Consider the following 13,755-nt stretch of genomic DNA (forward strand, 5'->3'; position numbering starts at 1 on the left):
TTAACTTTGATGATGGAAATAAGCTTAGGTATTCAAATAAATATGTATATTAGTGGTCAACAATGCATCAGTGCTCAACAAATTTTAAGATTTTACAATTATTTTCAAAAATTAAGAGTTTAGTGACAAATCATTTTTATTCCAACAGGTTCTATCGACATTAACAACACGTTCAACGGGTCTCACGAACCAAGACAGGCGGTTGAATCGAAAAACACTTTGAGCACTGAAACGAAAACAAAAGCCCCACCAAGAGAGGCACAAAGCTCTGTGGGTAAGGAGTTGGAGTCGCCAACAGCCCCCACCCATCACACATCCTTAATAACTTCAAACTCTAAATGTTATATATTTAATCTATTGGAGTGAAGTGCATATTGAAATATATTCAAATATACCTTCAAACTTGACTTTTTTTTGATAAATATGAAACATTTCATTTATCACTTTACATTAAATTGTATATATATATATATATATAAACTGATCTCAAGAGACATTAAAGTTTACATTTTTAAAATAATTTTTGGTCCCAAAGTATGACTGTAAAATGTTCTGTGTTTCTTCCACTTTGTTTTAAGTTGATTTTTCCCCCCTTGTTATTTTTATGCAATTTTTTTAAAACAAAGCTTGCAAACATCCAACATATTTTTTTTCTTCTCACTTTAAAAACTTCCAGGTGTGGTGACTCACTGTGATGGCAGACAGAATGGAGCTCAGTGTTATGGAGCTTTGGGAGGATCTGTTTTTCTCCAGCTAATGGACGACTTCACAGAAATAGATACATACCAGTTGTTAACTCAAAACATGATTATACTAGCTGGAGGAAAAGATCGAGCACTTGGGAATGAAATGAAAACCAGATCTTCATTTTTTCCCAGTAATGGGACATTTTTGATCCGCAACCTGAGCATAAATGACAGTGGTGAATACACTCTTTACACCTTTGATTCAAAAGGAGAAAAGGCAAAACCCCACACCCTACAGTTAATGGTTCAAGGTAAATATTTTTTTATAAGCTAGTAAAAAATCATAAATTAAACATAAGAATGTGACTGTATGTGGAGGACACAGAAGATTTTTCAGAGTTTGTTGTTTTGTTATTAAACATTCATGCTCTTCATCATAAAGATCCTAAATAAAGGTGTTTGTTCTTCTCAGCTCCTGTGTCCTCCGTCTCTCTGGTCTCTGAGTGTTTGTCTCAGGGAGAGATGAAGGTGTCCTGCTCCTCTGAGGGAGGGGACAGTCCTCAGTACAGGTGGACTCTGAATGGAAAGTCACTGACAGAAGCTGAGCTGCTTTCTGGAAACAAGCAGACAAACATCATCACTTTGAAACAACACGTCTCTGGACATCTGGTCTGTTCTGTCTCAAATAACGTCAGTTCTGCTTCTAATGAGACAAACATCTGTACCTGTGGTGAGTTAGAAGAATAAAAAACATATTGGTCAATAAATTGATTGCTGTAATCATTTAGTTTATTTTCACAGACTTCGTCCATGTTAACTGCACCTTTAAAAGGACTCCTTGCTTTAAACCAACAGCAATTCCACCAACAGGTAAACATAGCACTGTGGGTATGGAGTCAGTACAATAACCTCCATCCATCACACCAATTATATTAAAAATAAAACCCAGCAGAACCTGCAAAGAATGCTCTTATTTCTGAGTCCAGACCAGCATTACTGCAAGTTCAGTTCCTGCCTTGCCCACCTTTGTGTTCTTGGGTAAAATGCTTAACCCTTTCAAAGAAGGAAGTAAAGTGCAATTTGAGTACATATCAAAAACCATTGAGACCACTCAAGTCTTCCTTAATATACTCAAATTAGACTCGTTTTTATCATTTAGATACTTTTTCTTGTCCATAGATCTAACAGGATGTGTTGTCTTTGTGTCTCTAGATCCAACAGGTTCGTCTGCGTTGGGATGCAGTCTGATGTTTCTGTTTTCCGTTGTTTCTTTCGTTGGAATTGCCGTCTATTTCAAGTGGAAGAAGATCAATTCTGAGAAAGATGAACAGTCTGATGAAGGAAACAGAACAAAGTTTTCAGAGCGTTTCTTAAAAAATGTACAAGTTCTGTACAATAACATTCAACCAAAATCATGGTAACATTTTAGAGGAAAAGCTTGATAAGTTAAATATTTTTAAAATATTTCATGACTTCTATGGCTGTAAATACAGTCATAAAAGCAGAGTAAAATCATTGTTTTTAGTTTCCTACCTATTAAACTTAAGACGATCAAAGCCTTTTATTTTCACCAGCTTAACACTTAAGTTCCCATACAAATACATGTTGTTAACTTCTATTTTTTACAAAAAATCGTAATCCTATTTTTCAAAAATGTGTGATTCTAGTTTAAAGACATTGATGAAATGTTTGTGTGTGCTAATTTCCAAAATCTTACTGTACTTTTTTGACACACTTGGTTATAACAATGTAATAAGAATGCTTAAAAATAAATGTTTTTTTCTTAGTATGCAGAGACTTCTGTGGATTTACATGAATAACACCAATCCATCCAGCGTAATGTGGATGTAATTTGAACAACAAGTGTACAAATGACATAAAACACACATCAACCCACAAGAGATGACTGAAGCAAAGAAACCACACACTTGGGTGGTCCCGAATAGTGTAGACACTAATGTACACAACCAGGTGACAATTGGCACTGTAAAATCAGACTTTCAAAGGGGGTAAAGTCACAGAGTAGCACTGCTTCTGTCCAACGGGACAAACCCCCAAATATGTTAAAGCCCAAATGGACTTGTCTCAGTAGGGCACCATGAGGGGGCCATGTTTGAAGCGGAGGACACAAGCATGGTTCAGGAACAGAGAGCAGAGGAGAAGGTGGAGGAATTTGAGTAGTTAGGGTCAACAGTCTGGAGACAGACTGGCGACCTGTCAAGGGTGTATCCTGCCTTCACCCAGAGGTGGCCGGGTTAAGCTCTGGCAGCCCAGTGACCCTGGAGGGACAAAGCGGTTAGGAAAATGGATCGATCAACAGAGAAGAGGTGAAGTGGTGTGTGCAAATATGTTAAATGGGTTGAAGGTTTCTGGTGTGATGTGTGTCAAATGAGTGTCAAAAAGAAGGACAGGAATGGTGTAGAAATCTGTGGTGAGAGCAGCCATATTGTTGGTTTAGAAACCGTCACTCTGATAAAAAGACAGGAAGCAGAGGGCGAGGCAGCAGAGCTGAGGATGTTGAGGTTTATACTCTCTTTCTACTGCAAGGATCTGCAACCTGTTGCTCCAGAACCACATGAGGCTCTACTTCCCCCTTCGTTGTGGCTCTTTGGCTTTCTATGCTAATAATTTACTTGCATTGTGGGTTTGTAGTTTTAGGTGAATTTGTTTGAGTTAAGTTGTTATTTATGTTTTGATCTTAACATACCAGAAAAATTGAGCAAAAATAAAAATGTTTAACTTTGCTTTCTTGCATTTTCCTTTAATGGTAACTTTACTTCAGCAGGAGGATCTTGTTTAACAGTGTATTTTATTTTGAAAAGAATCTATGTGTTGCAAAATACAATAAGGTAGAGTAGTTGTATCTAGATAAAATTTTGTCTTCATCACCATATTTATTTATCACAAGAATTCTATTATTGAAAAAAAAAATTGAACTTAAATCGTATAAATGAACGTAAATTTTCTCTATTTCTCAAGTTTGTTTTTCTCTGCTGTAAATTTGACAGCATGGAGAGAATCCCTTCTTGGTAGGAATCTCTTTATCTATCTAAACATCAGTCAAGAGAAATAAAGGGTCCAGAGTGATCCATCAAAGAAAGTTAAGAGAACTTGATGAAGATACTTATTATTTTTTTAAGTTGTGAGCGCCCTCTAGTGTCCAATGTTTTTGTCCTTCTACAAATAACAGGAAACAGTCAAAGTTTTTTATTTGCTTTTACAATTTAACTTTTCACTTCTACTGTTGGGCAAAGGTCAGGTAAACAATTTGGCTGTCCATTGGATGGCTGAACAATCTCAGTTTTTGAATGTAAAAAGTTTGCTTCTTATTTAACTCTCTGCTAATCAGTAGAGACCAGTAGAGTTAACATGTGTCACTGAATATAAAGAAAAAAGTTTAAAGAGGATGCAAAGCTTTTTTTGATGAAGACGCAGAAATTTTTGTCATTTTACAAAGTCAGCAACATATTATCTTAATTGGCCTTTAGACAAAGAAAGGAAGTGGTTTGTCTTTTCATTCTTTCTTTTTTTGTACTTGTCATATAAGCTAAAACATAGAGATTAATGTTCTACCATAGGGATTGATTAAATTGTGTCTTTTTGGTTTCTGATACAGCAATTTTCAGTTTTCACCCAGAAGTTTGACCACAAAAATTAAACTTAATTTTCAAAGTCTTAAAAGCTATTTTGCTTTAAATCTAAAATCTTCATCTCTCATCAGGTATTTTCTGCTGACGATGGAGAAGGAGGTAAAATGATCATCCTGTCTTCCTGTCACTCTAAATTACTGAGTACAGCAAAAAAATCTGTCTGGCCAGAGAGTTTGCACCAGCACCTCCAACAGCATCGCTGAAAGGACTCAACACAGATTGTTCAAACTAAAATATTATAAAATTTGGTTTCAGGAAAGATCTGAGAGAACCTTAAGGAGAGTCGACAAAGACTGAACTGTGCAGAAATGACAGCTGTGATCGGATTGTTGCTGATGCTGCTCTCAGTCACTGATGGTGAGTCGATCATCTCATTCTGCTGATTTTTTTTCCCATTCATTCTTTTTGCTATTTCAAGTATTAGAATTTAATTACTTTACTGTTATTGTTATTATTATTATTAATCAGAGTCATTGAAAACCATTAAAGTAATTGAAAAAATATGTTTTTATCCACAACCATGTGTTTTAAGTTTTATTTTGGAATCTTTCTCGCCTAAATATTAGTGCAATGTCATCATTTAAACTGATGGTTTCCTGGTTTATGACTATCTTTAATAAAACTATTACATGATTACCTCTACAAAAACAAAGAGAGACTATAAGAGTTCCCAGATTTGAAGTTTATTTAATGTTTGTGTTGACTTAAAGCAGAGTGATAAAGTTAAAATCCCATTCGTTGTGACACACTGAGGTGTGTGAAAATTGCTCTGTGCATTTGACTTATTATAACTAATTTTGCTGTGCTCTTTCTTTAAAAAGATATAGTGTGCAATGTTTTATGATTATTCTTTTCTAACTTCCAGGTGTGGTGACCCACTGTGATGGCAGACAGAGTTCAGTTCAGTGTTATGGAGCATTGGGAGGATCTGTTTCTCTCCAGCTGATCGACAACTTCTCAAAGTTATATAAAAATGAGGAAACGGCTAATACTAACTACATGGTTTTATTATGTAAAGGAAAACAGGAAAATTGTCAAACCATATCTTCAGTTTTTCCCAGTAATGGGACAGTTTTGATCCACAACCTGAGCAGAACTGACAGTGATGAACGCACACTTAAGATCTATAACTCAGTTGGACGTCATCTACTTACGCAAACCATACAGCTGTTTGTACAAGGTAAGAATGGTTTGTTACTTGGATTTTTGAGACATATTCAGACTTAAAGGTGTCATTATCCATTTATCCAGCTAGCTGGAGTGGACGGCAGTCTAAACAAAGATGTTCAGATCTCTTAACTTTTTCTAGTTCTATCATTGGAACTCCAAGGCCTCTCTAACCAAAGTCACAGAGATAGTCAATGAGCCCTTATGTAGCAAGGCACCAGGGGAGGATGAGGTCCACCTTAAGCACTTCAATTCTCTTGAAAGTTTGGATTTCTGATACACCTTTGTGACATTGTGTGGTGGTAGAGGACTGGAAAACCAGATAAGGCTCTTCTTTTACAAGGGGATCAAACCAATCAACTTCCCGGAGAAAATCTTTACCAGGTTACTAGGAGGGAGAATTCAGGGAGTAGTTGGACCTCTGACAGGAACACTATAGTTTTTTCATCATAGTCGTTGATGATGTGCACAATGTATTTTAACCAATTCATGTCAGATGTTGGTCATATGCAACATACTGGAATGCACTTGATTTAACATCATATTTATTGGAAAAAATATTATAAAGTAATTTAGCATATGATTAGAAATAGTTCAGGCATTGGTTTGTGTGTTTTGTCATTTAACATTTACTCTCTTCATCATAAAGATCCTAAATAAAGGTGTGTGTTCTTCTCAGCTCCTGTGTCCTCCGTCTCTCTGGTCTCTGAGTGTTTGTCTCAGGGAGAGATGAAGGTGTCCTGCTCCTCTGAGGGAGGGGACAGTCCTCAGTACAGGTGGACTCTGAATGGAAAGTCACTGACAGAAGCTGAGCTGCTTTCTGGAAACAAGCAGACAAACATCATCACTTTGAAACAACACGTCTCTGGACGTCTGGTCTGTTCTGTCTCAAATAACGCCAGTTCTGCTTCTAATGAGACAAACATCTGTACCTGTGGTGAGTTAGAAACAAAATAAACTTCTGAGCGTCAAGATTTGTCCATCATAAACTTTATTTTGTCACAGGTTTCATTTACATAAATTCCATCATCAATGGGAGAAAGATATCAAAGTGGGTGTTTCTGGAAAATAACACTCAGTGTGTTGAACCAACAATAGTCTCACCAACAGAGACACAAAGCACTGTGGGTAAGAAGTCAGGGTCACTAACAACCTCCATCCATCATATATTTGTTAACCATTAAGTAAATTCAAACACAGCAGGATCTGCAAATTATATTCTTATACGTTTGTGGACAAAAATGCAGCATGAATGTAAAACTTGGGTAACATTTTTTTTATCTTAACAGAATAAATGTTTTTTTCTACTTTGTTATGAATTAATGTAGTTTTCAATTAATTTACGGCACACATGAACTCAATCTTCCTAAATATCCTAAAAGAAGAAGTTCTGAACTTAAAAAAATATATAAAATGATTAAAGATGTTTTTTGTTTCAGGTATAGAAATGTTCTGTGATCCAAGACAGGATAAAGCTCAGTGTTATGGAGCTGATGGTGGAACTGTGTTCATACAGCTGATGAACGACACCTCACAGACAGACGTATATGAATGGAAAAAAGATGACATGTTTATTCTGAAAGGAAAAGGGAATCAAATACATTTTTAATATATTAGAGAACAGATCTTCGTTTTTTCAAATAATAGAACATTTATGATTGAAAAACCCGAGTCAAATAGATAGCGGTGAATATATATTCACACTGACAGACACAGAAAGATGACAGAAATTCGGACCAGACGGTTAAATATTTACGATGAGTTAATGTATTTTTGCATAAAAGATCTAAGACTTTTTCCAATAAGATTAGGATGTGTTATATCTTAAAGGAGTAAACATGGATCAGAGAAGTAAAACAGTTTATGAAGCATTCAAAGATTTTTACTTTGGTTTGTATTTAGTTTATTGTACACAAAACTTCCTCAATATACTAAAAGTAGAGTCTCATAATTTATATTATTTTTCTTGTTTGTGGATCTACTAATGTGTTGCTTTTTTTCTCTACTTCACACAGATTGGTCCATGCTGAGATGCAGCCTGATGTTTCTGTTTTCTGTTGTTTCATTTGTTGGAATCGGCGTCTATTTCACATGGAAGAAGATCAAATCTGAGAAAGATGAACAATCTGCTGAAAGAGACAGAACACAATTTTTAGAGGATTTCTCTGGAAATGAACAAGCTCTGTACAGTAATGTTTAGTTAAAATCATGACAACGTGCAAAGAGGAAAAGTTGGATTTGTACAGATCATATCAATGAAAATGAGAATTGTGATTTTTTTTTTTTACTTTCACGACATCTACGAAAACGACCATGGTCACCTTTCAGCATATCCTCTCAGCGAATCAGCTTTCACTGATCTGCACATTTGCAGATAATCTCCTTTCCTGAAACAATCCTGTATTTTATTCGGGCTGTGAACCGGCGCAGAGAGACCCAGACTGGATTCAGATCATCATGTGGAAATGAGTCCTGCATGCAGCCAACTGAGCCATCCATCCACCGACGCCTATCAAAAAAATATTTTGACTGTAGATATAATTCAAGCAAATACAGGAAGATCATTCTTATAGACGGAGAGAAAAAAGAGGCTAAAACATGAAGGGCTCATCAGTGGCAAAAAAAAGGAAAAACATCCATCTGCTCTCTTCTCTTGTCAACTGACCCCACTATATAAGAAAAAACAAATGATTTGGTCATGTGAAATAAGATGGGTGGACTGGGCATGAGGTGGGGAACCCCCAGTCCACCATTCTGGAGGTGCGACCATGGCTCTAAAAGATTTTGAAAAAGCAGAATAAACGATGCCTCAGAGACAAAAATCCTCGTTGTTGTGATACTTTTGTTTTATGTTTTGCTTTATAAATTGTCAGAATTGTGAACTTTGGTTTGAGTTTCATCAGTTATGATTTTTGGTCATGTTCTGCTTTGAATCGTCCCTGAGTCACACCAGTTTCAGGTTTGTGTTTGAGCATCCATTCCATTTGTTCCAACAGTGTGTTCATTTCTCTGATATGAAAAAGGAAAAGAAACTGAAACACAAAGCTTATATTTGTCTGTCTCTTCATGTGTTTGGTCTAAAGTTAACACTATCTTTGTAATTGTTGAGACAATTGAACAAATGTGACCCAATGTAATCATCTCAATATGACGATCTATGCTGATGGAATTACAATTAGTATTTTTTTTTTTCAGTTTCTAGCTTAAATATCTTGTGACAAAATTAAATTACTTGTTACTTTTTGGCAAGATGTAATGACTCATTTTAAGGCAATCAATCTTGATTATTTGATCTTGAAGATATCTTATTTTTAACAAATGAAGTTACAAGTAGGCCTCTGATCTCACAGCAAGAAGGCCCTGGTTTGATTCTTGGGTCATTTACAACCACAAGGGGGCACCGTTCAAAACTTTTATGTTTGGGTAACAAGCTTGAATAATTTTAAAGGAAAGCCATAAAGTTGATATAAAACCAAAGCTATGTCAAATATGTGAACTACAGGATGAGTTATTGTGATGACATCCAAGTGGGACAAATGAGATCTAAAGAGAAAAACTATTTGACCATTTTCATAATCTTGGAATTTGTTGACAGACTGGTGGATCGCAATGTGAATCTGAAACAGTGAATTCTTGTTAAAAATGTCATTTTTTGTTGAGCAAGCATCATGAGCCATTTTTTTCTATACATCGAACATTATAAGTTTCAAACACTTTATCAGTCTGAACATTGAAGAAGTTGTGTGAAATTTTCATCTTAATTAACATTATTACATGATTTCCCCCTGACAACGCACTTGTTAGTTCCTTGACTGAAAGAGGAAGGAAGAACACAGATCACTTCCTGTCTCCCCGTTGGTCCAAATAGAAGAGTTGAGTAAACTCTGTGTGGTCAAAGTCTACATACCGTCAACAACAGTATTGCTCAAAGGACTCTCTGCAGATTGTTCAGAACAAAATCTAAATATTTGCTGTTTCAGGAAAAGTCTGAGAAAAGCTAGAGAGTGAACAAAGACTGAACTGTGCAGAAATGACAGCTGTGATCGGACTGTTGCTGATGCTGTTCTCAGTCACTGATGGTGAGTTGATCATTTCAGTCTTATCTGATGCCTTTTTTCATCTACTTCTATCTTTTATCACCTTTATTCAGATTTTTGTATGATCAGATTTATAAATTATCTAAAAAAAAGTTGAATGTAAAACCCAGTGACTGCAGGACTTTTATTAATCAAATACTAATAATTATGAAAATGAATTCCAAATATCTAAAAAAACATAACTGCATTAACATGTCATATGTTAAAATGTTTTTTTATGGTTTATTATGATTATCTTTTTATTTGAGGGATTAATTTGACAGAACTAATATTTTGACTTTAATAGATTTTTAATCTGTCATTTTAATGTAAGTGTCCTGTGATCTTATTTCATATTACAATAAATGTTTTTTCATTTTTCTTTCTTAACATTAAGAACTTCCAGGTGTGGTGACCCACTGTGATGGCAGACAGAATGGAGCTAAGTGTTATGGAGCTTTGGGAGGATCTGTTTCTATCCAGCTGATGGACGACTTATCAGAAATATATGGATATATCTTCTTAAATAGTAGCGATGTTGTGATGGCAGGAGGAAGATATAAAGAACTTTATGCTCCGATGACCAACAGATATTCATTTATTCCCTCTAATGGGACATTTTCGATCAACAATCTGAGCAGGAATGACAATGATGAATATACACTTAGAACGTATGATAACACTGGAAGTCGGACATCAATCCACTCTCTTCAGTTATCAGTTCAAGGTAAATATGTTTTTACCTGTTCATATTTTAACAGAAAATTATAAAATTATATAACAAAATCTCCACAATATGTGTCAAGGTTTGTGCTTCTTGTCCTTCATCATCTCTGCTCTTCATCATAAAAATCCTAAATAAAGGTGTGTGTTCTTCTCAGCTCCTGTGTCCTCCGTCTCTCTGGTCTCTGAGTGTTTGTCTCAGGGAGAGATGAAGGTGTCCTGCTCCTCTGAGGGAGGGGACAGTCCTCAGTACAGGTGGACTCTGAATGGAAAGTCACTGACAGAAGCTGAGCTGCTTTCTGGAAACAAGCAGACAAACATCATCACTTTGAAACAACACGTCTCTGGATGTCTGTTCTGTTCTGTCTGGAACCACGTCAGTTCTGCTGATAATGAGACAAACATCTGTACCTGTGGTGAGTTAGAACAATATGAACTTCTGAAAGTCAAGATTTGTACTTCATAAACTTTGATTTATTACAGGTTTCAGTTAAACAATCTGCACCTTTAATGGGAGAAAGACACCAAAGGGGTTTTTTCTACTTTGTTATGAATTAATGTAGTTTTCAACTAATTTATGCCACACATGAACTCAGTCTTCCTAAATGTCCTCAAAGTAGAGTTTCTGAACTTAAAGAATTAAAACTAACAAAGATGTTTTATTTTTGGTTTGTTTCAGGTATAGAATCTTTTTGTGATTCAAGACAGGATGAAGCTCAGTGTTATGGAGCTGATGGTGGAACTGTGTTCATACGGCTGATGAACGACACCTCACAGACAGACGTATATGAATGGAGGAAGGGTAACTTCATAATTCTCAAAGGGAAAAAGAATAAAATAACTGCTAATATATTAGAGAACAGATCCTCATTTTTTTTCAATGATGGAACATTTATGATTAAAAACCTGAGTAAAAGTGACAGTGGTGAATATAGACTCACAGTGTTTGAATCAGAAGGAAAGATGACAGAAACTCGGACCACATGGTTAACTGTTAAAGGTGAGTTCATGTATTTTTTGACAAATTATTTTTAAAGATCTAAAACTTTTACCAATGAGATGCAGTCTGATGTTTCTGTTTTCTGTTCTTTCATTTGTTGTAGATTTCAGCTTCACTCCCGCTCAACGGAGTCACGGAACTCCTTTACCCGTGCCAGACAAAACTGTGCCACAACTTTACCCAGACATTCATTTTCCACCAAAAATCAGACGATGAGACGCTTTCCACTGGCAAAATCTTCAAACCCGACACGCCGCTCCTCGACACCTGTGTCCGTCACATAACGCAGAACCAGAGCGAGCTGTGAGCTGTCCAATCAAAGCGCGTGAAAATGATGACGTTTCCGTACGCCTTCTAGCTGGCGTTGATTTCGCCTACTCCAAATCTGATTGGTTGAAGCAACAGTTTGGTCGACAATTATTTTATGCTACAGGGCCCGCAGAACTGATTGTGAAGGCCTCCGGGCAGATTTCTTTGACCCTAGCAACAAATGGTGCTGCAATGTGATTGGTTAATGCTTAAATAGGAAAATACACGTCTGGAAGCAGCGCAACCAGGGAGACAGCAATGAAAGGACGAAGACAGAGCATTTGGAATTATAGAATACGTATTCACGGAAATAAATAATAATTAATATCAGTCTGTGATTCAGATATTTTTAGGCCAGCAGAGAAGGCCTTGCAGGCCCTGACGGCCCGCCACTGATTTCAAGTGGAAGAAGATCAAAACTGTGAAAGATGAACAGTCGGCTGAAAGACACAGAACAACGTTTTCTGAGGATTTCTCTGAAAATGAACAAACTCTGTACAGTAATGTTTAACCAAAATCATGATAACACCCAAAGGGAAAAGCTTAATTTGTACACATCAGATCAATGAAAATGAATTGTTCACACATTCAGAGATTCTGGTCTGTTTTATGACATCTATGAAATAACATTGACTGTAAATATTGTCCCATGACATTCAGGAGGATCAATCTTTAGGCTCTGTTATGACCCCTGGCCGTGTGGGTTTTGTGTGTACTTTGTTCTTGTTTGTATATTTGTTTTTCCCAGCTCCTGCGGAAGTCCAGCTCCTCCACTGCTGCTGACTCTGCCCCTTCCATCAGAGATGATTGAGTCACCCTCCCAACCAATCCCTGAGCTGGGAGGGAAGCTTAAAAGAAGCCAGGAAGCTCTGGTCCAGTGGCGGCTGAATTCCTGAGTGGGGAGTCAGATTCTCAGCCTGCCCTGCTGTCTGCCTGGCCAAGCCTGAGAAAAGCCTCTGGTGTCCCTCTTTAGTTTGTTCTGTTTGTTAACTTTGCTCTGGTGGTTTCTTTAGTTGCTTTTGGAGTGATAGTTGTGCTTGACTGGCTTTGTTACTTATTGCTATAAAACCTGAGAATTTAAGTTACCTATTAGTATTAGTTCATCTAGTCCTTTGTGGTGTTTTGTTTTGTCTTATGTTGTGATTCCTTCCACCTGTCAGCGCTATTAAACAGCTGTGTTTGAGCATCCATTCCATTTGTCCCAACAGTGTGTTCATTTCTCTGATATGAAAAAGGAAAAGAAACTGAAACACGAAGCTTATATTTGTCTGTCTCTTCATGTGTTTGGTCTAAAGTTAACACTATCTTTGAAATTGTTGAGACAATTGAACAAATGTGACCCAATGTAATCATCTCAATATGACGATCTATGCTGATGGAATTACAATTAGTATTTTTTTTTTTCAGTTTCTAGCTTAAATATCTTGTGACAAAATTAAATTAATTGTTACTTTTTGGCAAGATGTAATGACTCATTTTAAGGCAAGAAGGCCCTGGTTTGATTCTTGGGTCCTTTACAAGCACAAGGGGGCACCATTCAAAACGTTTATTTTTGGGTCACAAGCTTGAATAATTTTAAAGGAAAGACATAAAGTTGATATAAAACCAAAGCTATGTCAAATATGTGAACTACAGGATAAGTTACTGTGATGACATCCAAGTGGGACAAATTAAATCTAACGAAAAAGCAATTTTTATGGCCAGACTATATTTTCATGAGACACACATTTATTGGTTCCCACTAATTTGGATATTTTGACCATGAACCTCAGTTAAATCTAAAATCCCCCAAGGTAAACAACAATTGAAAGAGCACTTTCATGTATACACAAATAGAAACTCATCCTAAATGAAATTTAATTTTATAATCTATTTTTTTGTTTAAAACATATTTTCTCCATCTTCCTCTTGCTGGAGTCAGACTGCTTTCTTTCTTTTGTGTCATGCCAAAGCCGTCTCTGTTTTTACATGCACACACATTCACAACTTTTTACTGTAGTAAAATCTTTTATATTCTTGTATTTTGAAACATACTTATGAAGTAATTTCCCTTTTTTTGAGCAAGTTTCTGTTTTTGAAACTACACCCCCAAATATGTTGTCGCTGCCGACACACACGCTTACACAGAAATTGTGAAACCAAGT

General features: G+C 36.3%; 1 protein-coding gene across 1 annotated transcript; it reads left to right on the forward strand.

Annotated features, from left to right (window-relative positions):
• The first annotated feature begins 2,810 nt into the window (after window positions 1–2,810).
• LOC112153324 lies at window positions 2,811–12,801 on the forward strand. Its single transcript, XM_024283440.2, has 8 exons — window positions 2,811–3,021; window positions 4,408–4,435; window positions 4,592–4,693; window positions 5,202–5,516; window positions 6,183–6,440; window positions 6,509–6,631; window positions 7,519–7,589; window positions 12,009–12,801. Exons 3-8 carry the CDS (start codon window positions 4,645–4,647, stop codon window positions 12,120–12,122), a joined length of 930 nt encoding a protein of 309 aa, XP_024139208.2. The 5' UTR covers window positions 2,811–3,021; window positions 4,408–4,435; window positions 4,592–4,644; the 3' UTR covers window positions 12,123–12,801.
• The last annotated feature ends 954 nt before the right edge of the window (window positions 12,802–13,755 follow it).

This window comes from Oryzias melastigma, linkage group LG10 (genome assembly GCF_002922805.2).
Source record: "Oryzias melastigma strain HK-1 linkage group LG10, ASM292280v2, whole genome shotgun sequence".
In the NCBI taxonomy this organism is placed as follows: Eukaryota; Metazoa; Chordata; class Actinopteri; order Beloniformes; family Adrianichthyidae; genus Oryzias; species Oryzias melastigma.

Excerpts from the sequence above, each read along its gene's own strand:
- LOC112153324 (XM_024283440.2), top strand. The coding sequence starts at position 4,645 with ATGACAGCTGTGATCGGATTGTTGCTGATGCTGCTCTCAGTCACTGAT. Across the intron at positions 6,632-7,518 it reads AGAGACACAAAGCACTGTGG|ATTGGTCCATGCTGAGATGC; the intron begins GTAAGAAGTCAG and ends TACTTCACACAG. Across the intron at positions 7,590-12,008 it reads TTGTTGGAATCGGCGTCTAT|TTCAAGTGGAAGAAGATCAA; the intron begins TTCACATGGAAG and ends CCCGCCACTGAT.